Genomic DNA, 18,529 nt, shown 5'->3' with positions numbered 1-18,529 from the left:
TCGGGTATTTCACTAAGAGCAAGTAAACATGTTTTATCCTACATACAACATTATATTGAAGTAGTTTCTTACAATTCCAAAACATCCTTAAAAAACATGATAAGGAGGCTATTAATATTGTAAAGTATTTGAATTTTAATTAGACCTCGTCAGCATTAATCGGTTTGGTTGGGGTCAAAAGGTGGCCGTAGAGAGTAATAAATGATTTGTTAATCACGTGTTAATTACATTGGCGTTTTGTGACGGCTATCTAATTCAATATTCAACTTAGTTTCAAATTCAAATTTTGTAACTTCTATAAAACCCTCCTTTTCTTTTGTTTTTCTTCTCAATTCGAAATACAATTCATTAAAATGAGTAGAATTACGGGTTCGGTTGGTTCGGTTGCTTGCCTCTTGTTTATTGGAACTCTCTTACCCGTCATTGTTGCTGTTGACCACGAGGTTGGAGGTGATTTTGGTTGGAACTTGCCTCCGATGCTCACCTTCTTCTCTAAATGGGCTCGTAATACCACGTTTTTTGTCGGTGACAGGCTAAGTAATAACTATCGATACCTATTTTTGTTTCTTCGTTCTTTTTTTGTTGATTGTTCTTACTTTTTTATTGGAAAAACAAACGAAAAGATATTTGATCATCATTTCTTAGTTCTTGCTCTATGATCTCTAAAATTTTTATGTAATATATATCTTTTAGATAGGGATGTACATGGGTTCGGTTTGAAAAATCTTCTAAACCAACCCAATTTGTGTTGGTTCGGTTGGTGCTCTGAACAATTTGAATAGAGTTCTTAACTCTATTCATAAGTCACAATGTGTCACTAACATTGGTTAAAACATCAAATTGTGAGATCCTACATTGGTTGGAGAGGAGAACGAAACATTACTTATAAGGGTTATAAGGGTGTGAAAACCTCTCTCTAACAAATGCATCTTAAAATCGTTAGATTGACAGTGATACATAACGGGCCAAAGCGAACAATATTTGTTAGTGGTGGGTTTGGGCTGTTACAAACGATATAAGAGGCAGACACCTGACGGTGTGACAACAAGGACGCTGGGCTCCCAAGGGAGGTGTATTGTGAGATTTCACGTTGGTTAGAGAGGAGAACGAAACATTCCTTATCGTGAGGTTGACGGCGATACTGGGTGGATCAAGTTAAGTTGGGTTGGTCAAGTTGATGGCGATATGTGTAATAGGGTAGGATTGAGTTGAGTTGGTCAAGTTGACCCGACCCAAATCGAAAGTAGGGTTTTCAAAAATGTCAACCTGTGAACTTACCCGAATTTTCAATTTTTCATAAACTCAACCCTACTCAAATCAAAACTAGGGTAGGATTGGGTTGGGTTGTCCCCCTATTTTCGGGTTGTCAACCTGCCAACTGACCCAAATTTTCAATTTTTCAAAAACTCAACCCTACCCAAACCAAAAGTAGGGTAGGATTAGGTTGAGTTATCACCCTATTTTCGGGTTGATTGAGTTGTTCTGACCAAGAAAATGTCAACCTACGAACTGACCCGAATTTTTTAATTTTCAAAAATTCAACCCTACCCAAACCAAAAGTAGGGTAGGATTGAGTTGGGCTGTCACCTATTTTCGAGTTGGTCAAGTTGATCCAACCAAAAGAAATGTCAACCTACGAACTGACCCGAATTTTCAATTTTTCAAAAAACTCAACCCTACCCAAATCAAAAGGGTAGGATTAGGTTGGGCTATCATCCTATTTTCGGGTTGATCAAGTTGACTCGACCAAAAAAACGTCAACCTACGAACTAACCCAAATCTTCAAATTTTCAAAAATTCAACCCTATCCAAACCGATAAAACCAAATCCAACTTAACTATTACGATCTCAGTTGTATAATCCAAGTTAATCGGACTACATGCCATATCAACATTAACGAAACGAGAAACAGAACTCTTAAACATCTCGAACATCATTACTATTTGTCGGTTTATCTTAACTAGAAATGTATATTTGTTTTACGATGTAGAATTTATACCACGAGCCAACGAGACACACACATACACCGAAGCCGAATCTCAAAAGGATTATGATGGATGCATAGAACAAGGAATAGTGTTTGATTCCACCATTATTTTAACCCTACACAATCCTCCTCGTCGTCGCTACTTTGTGTGCACTGATGGTAACCATTGCAACAATGGCATGAAATTTTCCATTGATGTCTTACCCAAAGCAACAACAACGCCCAATATGGCACTCAAAATTGATGTCTTCCCCTTGCTTCTCTTCATCACTATCATGGCTAATATGTTCTTTGTTTGAGATAGATCCTATTGTTCTTTTCAATTCTTGTATTTGTTATAAGTGTTCGTAGTTCGATTGAAGCTATTCTATTGTTTGATTACTTTTAAAGTTAAATTATACAAATACTCTCGAAGCTTCCATAGGTCGATCAAAGCACACCGAAATAAATAATCGAAGTAGAATGAAACACTTACAGTACACACTTTGTTGTCGTCTTAAATAAAATATACGATTGATTGCTATTTAAAGAAACAAAAACACTAATAATTCTAAGTAGATCCAATGATCGCTAATATATAGATGTTTCTAATAATCCGTGCACCCATGAATGAATTATGAGTTATGATCAAAGAACTGAATTTTAGTGCTTCCCGATTATGATTAGCCCCAAGAGATAGTCCAATAGTCCAAAAAGTCTTAGAAGTAATAATTTAAGTTATAAACCTTCAAGGTTCGCTTAAGTACTTAGTTTACCATTACGACATTCAAGAGAACTTGTGATAGCTTACCATGTCTATTAATGGTCGTGAACGGTATCACCAGAACGGAGACCGGTTCTTATTCACAGGGGTAAATTATTGTGCTACTAGGGACATAGATTTAGACATAATAGTGTCCCTACCCCGATCGATAAGTTCAAGTTTTAGTACGATCAAGCTTGATCCATATTGGGTTAGATAGACTAGTGTATCGATGCTAATTCATGTTAGTGTCCTTATCGTGAGTGAAAATGGTCATGGGTCTTTGAATAGGGCCTTTTGTAACGACTCAAAATTTTCTACTTAATTTAAGGTAATCACTGAATGCATATCATGAACATTGAATGCGGAAATACTTCATTTAAACTTTCATAAAACGTCATCTTCGTCTTAAAACATAGCCATGGACTTGCGTGTTTTGAAAACACCTTTAAAAAACGATACAACAAAAGACTAAATAAAATAAATAAACGTTTAAATTAAAAACATCCTATTCTAGTCTAAGTCTAAGAAAATAAATATGACTAACCTATACATGTGTCATGGTCTCGAGTTGCGATGTCGTCGTTAGCCGTACATGAATGACTATAGAGGTAGCGCGTGGCTTGAGTGTTTGAAGAAATACTAAGTGACCCCACTATTGGGGGTTAAATGCAAGGACATAAATGCAATGACGGGACCTATCATATCAGTCTATTTTCCTACAACATTACCCTAACGCGCAACTTGGATATGTACCATATACTCTATACACAACTCATGCGTGCAAGTATGGGCTCACTAGTCAGTTTGCACACCGCGGAGCCCCTTTTCTTATCGAGTGAGTCTGCTCTGGTAGCTCCTTATGCCGGACACCCATTAGAATTAGTAACTGCCACGGTAGAATTTGAAGATGGTGTAGAAGAAAGAAATATCTAGAACATCCCACGAACTTAGAAAAAATATATAATAAAATAGTGAAAAGTTCGAAAAATTGGTCAAAGTCAATCTTGGAGGAGTATTTTGGTCATTTTTGGGAAAAAGAAAGAAAGAGGGAAAGAGAAACCGTGGAGAGAAGAAAGTTTTAGAGAAAGGGAGGAGGTAAATAACCATCACCAACTTCGTCATGGCAACGAAGAGTCTGGTTCCGGTCGAGCTTCCTTTAAAAAACTTTCTCAGAACTTCGAGAAGAAGTATTATGGACTTTGGTATCGTCCAAAACCGTCAAGCAACAAAGAAGATCCAGAGTTACGTTTTTGAGTTTTTTGTTCTCGGATTTTCCTCAAGTATGTGAGGATTATTTGGATTTAGGGTTTGACGGCGTTGTTGAGTTGTACGAATAACGTCGTTGTTGTCAAGGTCATGGAACCGAAGCTAAGGTAGTTGCATTTATGTTTAAGTTGTAGCCATTAGGTTAGATCGTAACATTTTTATCACTTTGAACTTATTGTTATTTCGTTTCTACTATTTCATTGACGTTTACTTTTATTTGAAATGAAGTTTATGAATGTTTAAGAATATGACATCGTTTATAAAATAATTGAAACGAATTTTTCACACATAATAGACATGTCATGCATGTAGTGACGACCTTGTTTTTTTAATAAAAAAAAATACGGTCATATATATATTTCTCTTTTAATATTCTTCTTTAAGTTCAGAAGACTATGATGTAATTTTTTAATTTTGATTTTTTTTTAGGGAACTCGATCCCCAAGAATTTTCCTCAATGAATCCTAGTCACAGTTAGTCGAACACGACTCTCCGCAATAGTATGATATTGTCCACTTTGAGCGAACTCGATCTCCAAGAATTTTCCTCAATGAATTCTAGCCACTGTTAGCCGAACACGACTCTCCATAATGGTATGATATTGTCCACTTTGAGCATAAGCTCTCATGGCTAAGTTATATGCAGTAAGCGAGTGTTGTTGTCTTATGCTTACATTCCCATATAACACCAATTTCAATTTCTCAAATCTTGCTTTCAAAACTCTCTCTGTCCCCATTTTCTAAAACTTTCTTCTTGAACTAGGGTCAGAGACTCGAGCATACGTCGTTTAGTCGTAGGCGATGCGAGAATGAATAGGCTTAACGCACTTGTTGCTGAGAAGTGAGTGCCGCACAATCGCAAGTCCACTGCCGAAGCACCTGTACTTCAATCGATTAACCAAGCACGGGAGATATTCGCTGAAAAGATAGCCGGGATATTGAATGAATAAAAGAAGGGTCATAGACAGATGAGCCTTTGCGACCGTTTACAAGAGTGAATACCGAAAGAGACAATTCCAGTATAGGTTGGGCAAGTTTCCACTTGATGAAATGGGGTAAATGGCTGAGACAACGGGAAGGAATTCAAATGCCTTCCTGAACGGGGACCTACAGGAAGAAGTTACTCGATCTTCAAAGAAGACGACTTTGTTGGATTTCAATAATCGGCCAGGGAAAACACCGAGAGGATATTGTCGACAGGAGGTTGTTGGAAGAAAGATAAAATGCGTAAAATAAGAGAGAGAGAAGGACTGAAAGTTTTGACTGCTCTTCAAAATCCGGATGTTAAATCCTGTAAACAGATTTCCTATTTAAATACAATCTATCCTAAAAATGGGTGGAGAGTGGCCAACTGAATCTGTGCCACTTCCTAGAAAATTGACGTCTAAGAATTCGCTAATCCATTCGACGTGTTTGTCAAATGGTCAAAGGGAAATTAAATGTAAACGTGTGAATCTAAATAAGGAAAAAACAAAGGTTTTATCTAACAATCTCCTCCTAAAACCTGTGTTATATCTGCCTTATTATTTGAACTCCGATCTTTGAGCGAAGTTCTTCAAATTTCACCCGTGCCAGGGACTTGGTGAAAATGTCTCCAAGTTATTTCTCTGTTCGAATGAAATCAATCTTGATGAGCCCTCGATCTGCACATTCTCGAATGTAGTGGAATCTGATTTCTATGTGCTTGCTCCGGTCGTGCAAAACTGGATTTTTGATCAGGGAGATCGTAGCTTTGTTGTCTACGTATAGCATTGGTGGATCGCTTTCTCTCCCGATGAGTTCTTCCATTAGTCGTGCAAGCCAGATCCCTTGAGTTGCTGCCATCGAAGCGGCGATGTATTCTGCTTCGCAGGAAGACAAAGCAACTACCTTCTGTTTTGTTGATTGCCAGCAGATCGCGCCGCCTGAGAGAAAGTAGATCATTCCGCTGGTGCTCTTACGATCATCAACGTCACCGGCCATGTCACTATCGCTGTAGCCGACCAGTTTGAGTTTCTCCTTTCCGCTCCCAGCGCAGTATCTTACGCCCCAGCCTCTGGTTCCGGCTACATAGCGCAGGATGCGCTTGACAGCCACTAGATGCTCCTCCCTAGGTGCTTCCATAAACCTGCTCACATATCCAACAGAATATGCAAGATCTGGACGAGAGTTTACCAGATAGCGCAGACTCCCGACAATGCTGCGGTAATTGGTGGAGTCGACTGTCGTCGTAGTGCCGGCCTTCCTTAGTTGAAGTCGGGCCTCCATTGGCGTCCTGGTAGGATTACTGTTCACAAGCCCAGTTGTGTCCAGCAGCTTCCTCGCGTATGCACTTTGGCAGATGGAGATGCCGGAAGAGTTCTGTTGCACTTCGATGCCGAGGTAGTAGCTGAGCACACCGAGATCGCTCATCTCGAAGTTTTTCGACATCTCCTTCTTGAACCTTCCGAGGACTCCCACGTCGCCTCCAGTGATTATGAGGTCGTCGACGTACACTCCCACGATCAGTCGCTTTTTGCCGTGGCCGTACGTGTACATGCCATGCTCAGAGGCACAACGTTTGAAATTCAGTGACAGTAGGGTACTGTCGAGCTTCGCGTTCCAGGCTCGTGGGGCTTGTCGAAGCCCGTAGAGTGCTTTGTGCAGGCGCAGTACCTTATTAGGGTTGTCGTTATCCAGGAAGCCAGGTGGTTGTCGAACATAGACGGTCTCCTTCAACTCTCCGTTAAGGAAAGCAGACTTTACGTCCATATGGTGAACCTCCCAAGAGTGATGTGCTGCAATTGCCAGCAAGAAACGAACGGATTCTAACCTTGCTACTGGCGCAAATACCTCTTCGAAGTCCACTCCTTGCTTCTGGACGTAGCCCTTCGCCACCAGACGAGCCTTGTGCTTCACAACTTCTCCTTTTTCGTTGCGCTTCAGTTTGAAGACCCACTTGAGCCCTATGGCTTGGTGTCCCGGTGGCATATCCTCCAGACTCCACGTCTGGTTCTCAATGATGAATGTCATCTCTTCCTGCATTGCCTTCCGCCAGCACGGGTTCTTTTCTGCTTCGGCGAAGGTGTTTGGTTCATCTGCACTGACGGCATGTAGTTCGGCCACTTCCTCGAGCTCGCGCGCTGCTAGTCCAGGTGGTTCATCTCCTCCCACTAGGTCATCCATCCTCCGGTACCTAGCCTCCAGATCAGTATCGTGATCGGCATCCAGCGTCGAATCCGCAGTCCGTGGTATTGCGAATTCCACTGGTTCAGGTGGTGCACCTGCTGGCGGCGGTGACGTCTCCTGATGCTGGGCTCCTCCTTCTTCAGGCTCGGTGACGAGGTACTCCACCGTGAATTGATTTGGATTACGGTCTGCCTCGATCACGTCATTCCACTGCCAGAAGGTGCTTTCGTCGAAGACGACGTCGCGAGACACGTGAGCTCGCCCCCCTACAGGATCATAGAGCCTGTACGCCTTGCTCCCGGGTTCGTAGCCGATGAAGACAACCTTCAGCCCCCTGGGATCGAGCTTGGCGTGATGGGGACGTGTTACCTTCATGTATGCGATGCAGCCGAACACGCGAAAATGATGTACTGTTGGTTTTTTGTTGTACCAGGCCTCATATGGCGTCTTCCCGTCGAGGCTTCGGGTTGGTGACCGATTGAGGAGATAGACAGCTGTCATTACTGCCTCTCCCCAGAATCTCTCAGACATCCCGGCCGTCACCAACAGTGACCTCGCTGTCCCGACAATGGTCTGATTTCGGCGCTCTACCACTCCGTTCTGTTGGGGGGAGTAGGGCGCCGTTAGGTGCCGTTGTATGCCGATCTCGTCGCAGTACTTACTGAAACCTGCCGAGGTGAATTCTCCGCCTCGGTCAGTGCGCAGCACTCGCATCTTCTTCTCACATTCGGCCTCTGCTCGCACTTTAATGCGCTTAACCGCCTCTGCCGCCTAACTTTTCGCTTGCAGCAGGGTCAGCCACATGAAGCGGCTTTTGTCATCGACTAACAGGAGGAAGAGACTCTTACCGCCTGGGGTCGCCGGCTTGATGGGCCCGCAAATATCGCCGTGTACAAGCTCCAATGGCTCATCGGCTCGGTAGGCTGTTCGGGACGGAAAGGGTGTGCGCCTCTGTTTGCCGATGAGGCACCCGTCGCACAGCTTGTTCACGCCTTTGATTTCTGGCAAGCCGTGCACCAACTCCTTCTTCTGTAGCTTTTCTAGGGCAGGAAAGTTTAAGTGTCCGTACCTTGCGTGCCACCTCCAAGATACCTCTTCGGTCTTGGCCGAGAGGCTAACGGGTTGGTCTATCTCTAACTCCAGGATGTAAAGACGGTTTGTGGTGCGCCTTGCCTGCGTGAGCAGCCGTCGTTGATTATCGAGTTGACCCAGGCTCACAAGGTTAGCCTTGAGCCTCGGGATGAAGTAGACGTCGGTCAGCTGGCGATGCTCGCCTCCCTTACTGACGAACAGGATGGTGCCGCGCCCTTCGATCTCGACGACGGAGCCGTCGCCGAATTTCACCGTCCCACGGATCCCCGAGTCGAGTTTGGAGAACGCAGATCTAGCCCCGGTCATATGGTTTGTTGCCCCTGTGTCAAGGATCCATTGCTGGTGCTCGTGTTGCTCGTCCCTTTTGCCGATCTGAGCGAACACTCGCTCCTCCTCCAGTTGAATTGGCTCCCCAGCTGGTGCCATCTTTGCTACGCCCAACTGGAGCTCTTTCTTGGGTTCAACATCGTCGTCGGATTTGGAATCGAAATTGGGGACGCATGCAGTTACCATGAAGAGAGCTGGCTCGTCCTCCTCGGATTGAGCCACATGGGCCTTTTCGGCCTTCTCCTTATTCCTCAGCTTGCTCCAGCAATTTCTGCTCAGGTGTTCTCTCTTCCCACAGTTCGAGCATTGGATCGGCCTGCCATTGGTCGACTCCTTCTTTTGATTCCCATCTTTCCCGCGCGTGCGCCCGTGGGACATCCATGGCTTCTTACCGCCTTTGCGGCTGGAGGAGGACCCGTTGCTCTCGCCGGTGTTGTCGCGGAGCTTTAGGCGTGCAAGCCATTCCTCCTCCGTGAGGAGTAGGCGGCCCTCCTTGTCAACAGCTGAAGTGATATTCTTCTTCCGCTGCTCGACGTTACGTAGTCTTCCGGTCACCTCTTCCACTGTTAGGTTGTTCACATCAAGCAATGTCTCGATTGAAATCGCGACTTGCTCGAGGTGATCGGGAACGACCTGCAACATCTTCTTTACGATTTCTGCCTCGCTGATGCCACCACCGAGGGTGGTGATGCTGTTGGCGAGCCCCGTGATCCGCATTGAAAAATCATCGACGGATTCGCCGTCCTTAAAGCGAATCTCCGAGAGCTCTTTCCGCAGTTGCTGTACACCGACCCGACGGGATTTGATTCCTTCCCAGGCCGATTGTGCAGTGCGTTTGGTGGAAAGTGAAGCCAGCATCTCTGGGGGCACAGATCGTAATATGGCGGCGAACGCCAGCCGATCCTCCCGATACTCGATTGTTTCTCCTTCCTTTGGCTCGACAGCGTGCCATAACCCTTGCGCCTGTAGGTTAACGCGCATCAACAAGGCCCACTCGTTGTAGTTGGACCTTGTCAACATCGGGTACTGAACGACGGCGGTCGTTGTCTCTCTGATCACTCGCTCAACAACTACTCGACGCCCGTCATCACGATGTCGGCCACGGCCTCTTCGTGGTGGTGATGGAGATGCCGGCACTTGGCGGCGTGGAGGAGTGAGCGAGCCTGCTTGAGGAGTGAGCGAGACTTGTGTGTTATTAGGTCGACGCTCTAACCACTTGAGCTATTCAACTTGATTGTTGATAGGTTGGCTCTTCTGTGATGGTATACTACCGATCGCTTCAACGAGGCTCTGATACCACTTGTTGGATTTCAATAATCGGCCAGGGAAAACACCGAGAGGATATTGTCGACAGGAGGTTGTTGGAAGAAAGATAAAATGCGTAAAATAAGGGAGAGAGAAGGACTGAAAGTTTTGACTGCTCTTCAAAATCCGGATGTTAAATCCTGTAAACAGATTTCCTATTTAAATACAGAGTGGCCAACTGAATCTGTGCCACTCCCTAGAAAATTGACGTCTAAGAATTCGCTAATCCATTCGACTTGTTTGTCAAATGGTCAAAGGGAAATTAAATGTAAACGTGTGAATCTAAATAAGGAAAAAACAAAGGTTTTATCTAACAGACTTCTCCTGCTCCTCCTTCAGTTTCGATGAAAATAGAAAGAATAAAATCTACTATCCAATGCCCTCAGACAGATGCCACTAAACAAGTAAAGAACAACGGACAGTTTTCATGGATCGGGAAGACCAACTCTCATTCAAGGAAGCGGACCGTTGACGACAGTAGGCCGGGAAGGACAGAGACTACTAAAAAAGGCGAAACATTAAAGTGCGATTGTGACAAGTGGTAAAGGCCTCACACCCATGGCGATAGCATTATTTAATTATAGACCCATGATCATTCTCTAAATTAGCGGAGGTGGAACTTTCATCCAACAGTCACAACATACTTTAAAAATAAATGAAGAATTTTGCAAGTACGAACGTTGAACAAAAAGGTTTCTCTGTTCCCGATAGACATCTCTAAAGAATATTATTGTTATATTTTATTTTGAAATTCAAAAAAAAAAAAAACAATAATACAATAATATTAATTGTTATTTTATTATTGGGTAAAACTATATTTATGTAGATTTTAGAATAAATTGAATATGGCAATGAATTTGAATAAATTGTTAGATTTAGAGTTATTGCTCAATTATTCAACTTTTTTCATGTGGTGAGGTGATATTAATTATCAAATTATTTTGATAAATTCAACAAATAGTTAAAGCCTCATTAATGATACCCTATTTATTTTTAGCCTTAGAGTTGGGATTGCAACAATTCAATTCTCGACCCTCAATTCACATTGCCCGTTGTTCGATGTGGGACTTTCATCCAACACCTCCCCTCGAACAACGTATGCCCTCTCCCCCCCTAATCGAGGCTCGACTCCTTTTCTTTTGGAGTCCTTTGTTCGACATTTGAAGATTTTATTGACATTGCTAAGTTTAGGGCATGACTCATGTTAGATGAGCACGACTCTCCACAATGGTATGATATTGTCCATTTTGAGCATAAGCTCTCATGGCTTTACTTTAGGCATTAATTGATTATAAACCCATGATTATTCCTTGAATTAGCCGATATAGAACTTTCATCCAACAAATTGGTCGAGAATCGAATCAATTAGGAATAAATCGGGAAGGTATATTGTTTAGATATACTCGTTTATACGATCTTATCACTTTCATCATAGTTTTTCATCGCCCAAACAGTCTACATATCTCGTTTGTGGGATTGTTCAATCCATCTTTACAATCTTTTGCGTCCTAGAAACATGATCATACTTACACCATGTGGAGTCTGGTGCAGAAACAGACTCGGTAAGCGCAAGAACTAGGATTATTGTGGCTCCAGCCTTATAATTTTGTTGGAGGCTTAAAATTGATATCAAAATTGGAAATAGATACTCAAAAACAGCATGACATAGGGAAGAGAGGCCTATAAAATGGTACAATTTGCAAATGGACAAAGGCTGATGACTGACTGATGCACAAATGAATTTCACAATATGCAGTGTTACAGAATAATCAGGGCAGGCATGGTTACTTAGAAAAAGAAATTTAAGTCACAAATCATTCCTTTTCTTTACTGACCCGTTCGGGCGAGGTCATCTCGGACCAGAAAGCTCGACTGCATGTAGATTTTCAGTCGAATCCACAATCCAATCCGAATTCGGATGGGGCGATAGGTCGATTTCTTGTCGAAGAATCTCCACCTTTTGCCACTCATCCCATCTTTCTGCCAACCCGTCTCCTTCCAGCATTCGAACCACCTCCGACATCTTCGGTCGGTCCATCGGGGAGCCTTGTGTGCAGAGTAGCGCTACTTGAATCAACTGTTCGACCTCGGATTCGACATAGTTATTCTGAAGGTCAGGGTCAACCAGCATTTCTAGCTTCTTCTCTTTCAGGAGTCCTTTCACCTATTATACATCCAAAACATATGTATATATATTTACACTCCCTTCACTTTCACTGTCCCCCCACCCCCAAGTAATTAATAATAAACACTTACCCAATCGAGTAGCATGACATCATCGTCATTGGCGAGTCGAGCCAAATCGAAAGCTCTTTGACCAGTTATAAGCTCTAGAAGCATGATACCGTACCCGAAAACGTCTGTTTTCTCAGAGGACTTACCAGTGGATAGATACTCAGGAGCTATATGTCCAATTGTACCACGTACGGCGGTGGTGACATGAGTATCTTTGTAATCCATGAGTTTGGCCAGCCCGAAGTCACCTACGACAGCTTCGAACTCCTCATCTAGCAAAATATTTGCAGCTTTTACGTCACGGTGAATGATCTTTGGATCACAGTGATCGTGTAAATAAGACAACCCTCTTGCTGATCCCAATGCTATTCGCTTTCTCGTTCTCCAATCAAGAGGTGGTTGGGATGGTGGTCGTTCTAAACCGATAAGAAAACAACATATATGAATCTTATTTAGATTTAAGACGATCGGAATAGGCGATCCAAACGTAAAAGAAGGTACCTCTTAAGCAAGACGCAACACTTCCATTGGCCATGTACGGATAAACAAGAAGTCGTTCGGTTGGCGTCATGCAAAATCCACGTAGTCGTAGCAGGTTCCGATGTACAGCCATGCTGATCATCTCGACTTCTGTTTGAAACTGCAACTCTCCACCAGGCGTACGTTCTTCCTTGAGTCTTTTTACGGCGACTAAAGAACCGTCTGCCAATCGACCTTTGTAGACCTTACCAAATCCACCCCGACCAAGTATGTTCTTGTTACTAAAACTATCAGTAGCTACTTGTAGCTCTCTCAGTGAAAATCTTTTGAGCTGTCCCAGATGCACTTCCGGATCCTCTTCGGCTGCATAGCGATATAAAATAACGAACGGATCAATCAGACAAACCAAGTCCATCGAAAAAAACTTCAAGGAAAAAACACCGACCAGGAACGTCGAAGAAAACTTCTTGGGGTTTTCTACGACGCCACCACGCAAATGCAATTGCTGGAGCTGCAAAAAGTAACGCAGCGCCTGCAGCAACGCCACCAGCGATCGCTCCGGTTGCACTGTTCCCGCCTGGTAATTATCGTCATGGTTATTATTTTTCTTAAGAATCGATTTCTATTCACAGCAAAAGAATATAGAAGAGACAAGATAATAAGGCAAGGGTATAAACAAAAAACTTCATAAGAGACGACCACAAGAAGCTTAGCCCTTGATTCGTAACCCAAAAACAAGGCAAACAGTAGAAAACATGGTTATAATTGATGTATTTCTTGAATTTGAGCATGTTTGGTGGTAGAATTTGAAGTTGGACTAAAAATTACAATACAATGTTTGATAGCCAATTTCGAACACGGTAAATAGAATGTTTTTGATAGAATTGGTATGAGATTTCACATCAATTGGAGAGGAGAACAAAACATTCTTTAAAAGGGTGCGGAAACCCCTCCCTAATAGATGCGTTTTAAAGCCTTGAGGGGGAAGTCCAGAAGGAAAAGTCCAAAGAGGACAATATCCGCTAGCGGTGGGCTTGGGCTGTTAAAAATGGTATCCGAGCCAGGCATTGACCGGTGTGCTAGCGAAGACGCTAGGACTCCAAGGGGGTGGATTGTGAGATCCCACATCGGTTGGAGAGGGGAACAAAACATTCTTTATAAGGGTGTGGAAACCTCTCCCCCAAAAGGGCTTGTCTGTCGCACATGGCCGATACTTTCGAAACGTCGACTAGCTGGATTTCATATTAAAGAATCTTTCATTCCAATATTGGAAGGTGTTGGGTTATCGGATTTCTTTCCCGACAAAAAAAAAATGTTGATTGTTACCCAACTTTGGGATTGTGTTTGGTTAACCAACCATAAGGACAAGGTGTGTTCAAAGTGCAAGGAGATGTGAGGGCACTCGTAAGAAATATATTGGGAACTAAAGATATTCATTTAACCCACGGTGTCGAGCCCTAGGGGACCTGCTCCAAACAAGATGGGGAATCTCATGAATCCTCGTTTAAACGAAGAACGGGAGGTAGCAGGGAAGGATTTTTCCCTATTAGCTAAATGCTGCAATGGACGGGGATTATATTCTATTGTTTGGAGTACTCGACACGAGGATTTTATGTATAGAGGATATTTGGAACACGGTTCACTTCAATGTCCCTTTAAACTTCTGGCTCAAAAAAACGTCTCTTGAAAGTTGTTTCGTATCTCGGAAGAGAAAACGAGAAAAAATGGGGAACACTAGACCTTCTAAGGTAGGTGTGAAACGAACGAACATGAACCAGCTCAGTTTGGTTCAGTTTACTTCCTACAGCTATTCAAACTGAACCAAACCAACCGTTCGGTTTTAATCGAACCACACAATTGTTACGTTTTAGGATTCATAGTTTTCCTTCCTTTTGTCGTTGCTACTTCCTTCTAAAGACACGAGCCCTTCGAGCACAAATCATGGAATATCAAAGGAAAAAACAAGTGAGAAGATAACATCATGACAAGTTGATGTCACATTTCAAACTTCTATATAGAATTCTATCAAATATCATCTCTGAAACTGCAAGACAACAAAAACCCAGTAAGGAGGTAATATAGCAAAAACAAAATTCCAGGAATGTATGCTGCAGTTCATGGCAAGACTACACTAACAACCCGAAAATAAGTCACCTGGTGAAGATATAGGAGGTGGCGGGACAAAGGGTGGAGGAGGAGAAAACGGTGGCGATCCAGGGCAAGGACGTCCAGTAACAGGGCCACAAAGATCCAAGTTGTTGGCAAAACTGTCGGGGGGATAAACGAACCAAGTTGTTCAGCTATGTCGTAAAAATCAAATTTAGAAATCACGGACTCGTAACAATCATAAAAAAAAACCTGATGGGGGTGAACAAGGAGAAGGAACCGTTATCTGGAACCACGCCCGAGAGATGGTTATTCGATAGATCCCTAGAAAAGAAACGCTATCCTCATAATTTGTACAATATCGATACAATTTGGCAAACTTTTGAAGGCGAGAGAGGTATACTCACAACACTTGAAGGGATGAGATATTCGTCAATGACATAGGAATAGGACCTGATAAGCTGTTGTTGTTCAGCCGGCTATCCATATTAAAACATTCCAAGAACAAACAATGTAAGAACTAAACAAAACAACTCAATCAGAAGCTGATTTACAGAAGAATAGACTAATTAGAACTGCAACTCACAGGAATCGTAGTTTTGACAGCTTGCCTAACGTGTCGGGAATTGGACCCGAAAATCTGTTCAAATAAAGATCTAAGCTCACCAAACTAGTCAGATTTCCCAGATCACTTGGGATTACTCCACTTATGTTGTTACTGTAGAGCTCTCTGTCATCAAGAAAGGGGGAAACAAAGATTTTTAGTCAAATAAAAGATTGATGATGAAAATGGAAAAAGTATCGTCGGTATTATTATGTGCGATCAACAACACGTGGGATACGAGCCTTCTAGGACGTTCAGGATATTATGTACAAGAGACTTTGGTTGACCCTATAAATGACACGTTAAGTGTTCTTCATCATACATAATAGAAAATTTTAGGAAGAAACAGAAGATTATAATCAAGATCCCATGCCTAGGGTTCAAAGTCTTAGAATAAATTATATCATCCCGACACATAATCAGTTCAAACAGATTTTCCCTCAACAAAATTCGATATGATTGCTACCATTGTACTGATGGAATATATTACAAGACCATGACAGCTTGAAAGAGACCGGACGGTACTTACAGATACTGCAAATTTTTTAGCAAGCCAAGCTGTGGAACAAGTGTGCCCGATAAAGCTGCGTTTCCAAGATCACTGAAGAAAACGTAAAACAAGAGCGAGATTATTTGTAGACCTGTGAATTATTACTTATCATACGCGTCTCTAGACGAGACCATGTATGAGCGAATAGCTTACACTCGTATGACACTATTATCATTGTTGCAAGTAACATGAAACCATGTACAAGGATTGACAAGAGTGGGATCCCAACTCTGCAAGACATTGTTAGGATCCTGCAAGCTGGTTCTTAAGCTATGCAAAGCATCACCTGTTCAAAAATAAAAGTGAACTTATTAACAAAAGGGTAAGAATAACATGCCAGCACAAAGAAAAAAGAGTTCCAAGAGACTAAAGTGTTTTGAAAACACTAATCTAATAACCCCGACCCACCGCTAGCAGACATTGTCCTCTTTGGGCTTTCCCCTTCGGGCTTCCCCTCAAGGTTTTTAAAACGTGTCTACTAAGGAGAAGCTTCCACACCCTTATAAAGAGTGTTTCGTTCTCCTCCCTAACCGATGTGGGATCTCACAATTCACCCCCCTTCAGAGCGCAACGTCCTCGCTGGCACTCATTCCTTTCTTCAATCGATATAGGACCCCCACCAAATCCACCCCCTTCGGGGTCCGACATCCTTGCTAGCACACAGCCTCATGTCCACCCCCCTTCGGGGCTCAACCTTCTCGCTGACACATCACCTGATGTCTGGCTTTGATACCATTTATAATGACCCAAGCCCTGTCCTCTTTGTGCTTTCCTTTTCAGGCTACCCCTCAAGGTTTTTAAAACACGTCTACTAGGGAGAGGTTTTCACACCCTTATAAAGGGTATTTCGTTCTCCTCCCCAACCGATGCAGGATCTCACAACTAAGAAGGTCTCAGCTGCCACAACGACCATCAATTCCATAGTTTAAGATTTATAAACAAGCCATTGGAAGTTCCCTGATTTCATTTAACATAAACATTCGAAACAGGGACAAAAGAACACGAATTACATCCCTTGACCCAGCAATCAACCATTGATCATTTACAACAAGAAATGAAGGAAAAGAACCAACAGACCCTTTTGTATTATCTTAGTTGAGGCCTATAAACTTTGAATTCCCCAACAAACACCATTGGCAGCTTGAATATCATCCTAATCTTACAACCAAGCCAACAAGGAGACAAAAACACACAAAATAATGAACTATTTAACCTCCAAGAACAATTCCAGTTATCCAAATACACAAGAAACAAAAAGGAGATAGAGAAGAACAGAGGCATTTCCACATTCAGAAGTGATTTAACACAAAAGGAACGAATTCAGCAAAGAAGAAAGCAATTCCAAGCAGAACGAACCTTCCATGTTAGCAGAAACAAGCCATAGTGAAGGAAGCAGCAAGATCAAAGAGACAAAACCCAGAGCCAAAACCTTGTAGTGCTCCATCTTGATTAAGTGATCATCAACATCAGATCCAAATGGTAAAACTCACAAACAAACCCAAAAACCACAGAATCACCAAAACCCCAGTTGGGAAACAAAATCTAAACCCCAAAAAACTCCGCGAGAACTCAAGAACTCGAAACCCAGTTCAAAAATTCATGAAGAACTTGAACATTTAAGCTCGAACACAGAATCGTGAAGAACAAGCAGCACGCAAAGCCGATCTGGGGAGAGATGAACACAGAAGAGAGAAAAAAAATCAGAAAATTTCAGACATTATTTGTTTTCCCCTTTCACGGGCACAGCTTTGTTCATCGAAGATAGTTCGCTTTTGGATTCTCTCTCTCTGAAAGTGTTTTTGGAGTGGGATTAGTGTTTTTTTTTTTTGCTCTCTACTTTTGAGGAATGGATGCAGAAAGAGAGAGAAAGAGATTGAAACTTGAAAGAGGAGAGAGAGAGAGAGAGAGAGAGAGAGAGAGAGAGAGAGAGACGTATTTTGTTTGTGAGGGTAGGGAGCTGCCCGAACGATGCTGACCGAGCTGACCAAACGCAGTCAAAAACGCCTTCGCGCTACATCGTGGAAAGTGACGTGACAAGCTCCAACCATTATAATTATTATTATTATTTTTTTTTTTTTGTTAAAACGCAACATTATATATTATAAATGAAATAAAGAAGATTCGAACCTACCCTTCCTCAATAAAATAACTTATTTTATTATAAGGTAATTTTATGAAAGTAAAAAAACAAAAAAAAAAAAAAACATGGTAATAAGTAAAAAGTAAAGAGCGATGCCTATATTAAGTCAATTGATTCGTCATGGTAGAGAAGAAATACAATGCATGGACCGTACTCGAGCTTCGGATCAATACCCCTAGAAGCAAGGAGTACGCTCACGTCTTTCAACGAGAACACCGAAAAAAACCTAATTTAGCTCCACGTAAGATAGCCAAAGTACGAAAATGATGCATGGACCGTACTCGAGCTTCGGATCAATACCCCTAGAAGCAAGGAGTACGCTCGCGTCTTTCAACGAGAACACCGAAAAAAACCTAATTTAGCTCCACGTAAGATAGCCAAAGTACGAAAATGACGCATGGACCGTACTCGAGCTTCGGATCAATACCCCTAGAAGCAAGGAGTACGCTCGCGTCTTTCAACGAGAACACCGAAAAAAACCTAATTTAGCTCCACGTAAGATAGCCAAAGTACGAAAATGACGCATGGACCGTACTCGAGCTTCGG

At 42.6% G+C, this 18,529-nt stretch overlaps 2 protein-coding genes across 2 annotated transcripts; one reads left to right on the top strand and one right to left on the bottom strand.

Annotated features, from left to right (window-relative positions):
* The first annotated feature begins 52 nt into the window (after positions 1–52).
* Positions 53–2,286, top strand: LOC111436657 (cucumber peeling cupredoxin-like). The gene is made up of 2 exons (XM_023074377.1): positions 53–537; positions 1,991–2,286. The coding sequence occupies exons 1-2, from the start codon at positions 354–356 to the stop codon at positions 2,284–2,286; spliced, it is 480 nt and encodes a 159-aa protein (XP_022930145.1). The 5' UTR covers positions 53–353.
* Positions 2,287–11,717: 9,431 nt separating this feature from the next.
* LOC111436654 (somatic embryogenesis receptor kinase 2) lies at positions 11,718–17,737 on the bottom strand. Its single transcript, XM_023074368.1, has 11 exons — positions 17,200–17,737; positions 15,997–16,129; positions 15,823–15,894; positions 15,276–15,419; positions 15,097–15,168; positions 14,942–15,013; positions 14,738–14,850; positions 13,029–13,160; positions 12,605–12,946; positions 12,125–12,519; positions 11,718–12,032 (listed from the first exon to the last, which is right to left on the bottom strand). The coding sequence occupies exons 1-11, from the start codon at positions 17,285–17,287 to the stop codon at positions 11,718–11,720; spliced, it is 1,878 nt and encodes a 625-aa protein (XP_022930136.1). The 5' UTR covers positions 17,288–17,737.
* Positions 17,738–18,529: the final 792 nt, after the last annotated feature.

The sequence above is a fragment of the Cucurbita moschata genome, unplaced genomic scaffold (genome assembly GCF_002738365.1).
Source record: "Cucurbita moschata cultivar Rifu unplaced genomic scaffold, Cmos_1.0 Cmo_Scf00058, whole genome shotgun sequence".
Classification (NCBI taxonomy): domain Eukaryota; kingdom Viridiplantae; phylum Streptophyta; class Magnoliopsida; order Cucurbitales; family Cucurbitaceae; genus Cucurbita; species Cucurbita moschata.
The sequence above is the reverse complement of the archived record's forward strand: the minus strand, read 5'-3'. Positions and strand labels throughout refer to the sequence as shown.

Bases quoted from the DNA above. Each gene is read 5' to 3' on its own strand.
- LOC111436657 (XM_023074377.1), top strand. From the start codon at position 354: ATGAGTAGAATTACGGGTTCGGTTGGTTCGGTTGCTTGCCTCTTGTTT. The intron at 538-1,990 runs GTAATAACTATC...TTTACGATGTAG, and splicing joins TTTTGTCGGTGACAGGCTAA to AATTTATACCACGAGCCAAC.
- LOC111436654 (XM_023074368.1), bottom strand. From the start codon at position 17,287: ATGGAGCACTACAAGGTTTTGGCTCTGGGTTTTGTCTCTTTGATCTTG. The intron at 15,895-15,996 runs GTAAGCTATTCG...CGTTTTCTTCAG, and splicing joins GATAATAGTGTCATACGAGT to TGATCTTGGAAACGCAGCTT. The intron at 12,520-12,604 runs GTACCTTCTTTT...TTATCGGTTTAG, and splicing joins TGTTGCGTCTTGCTTAAGAG to AACGACCACCATCCCAACCA.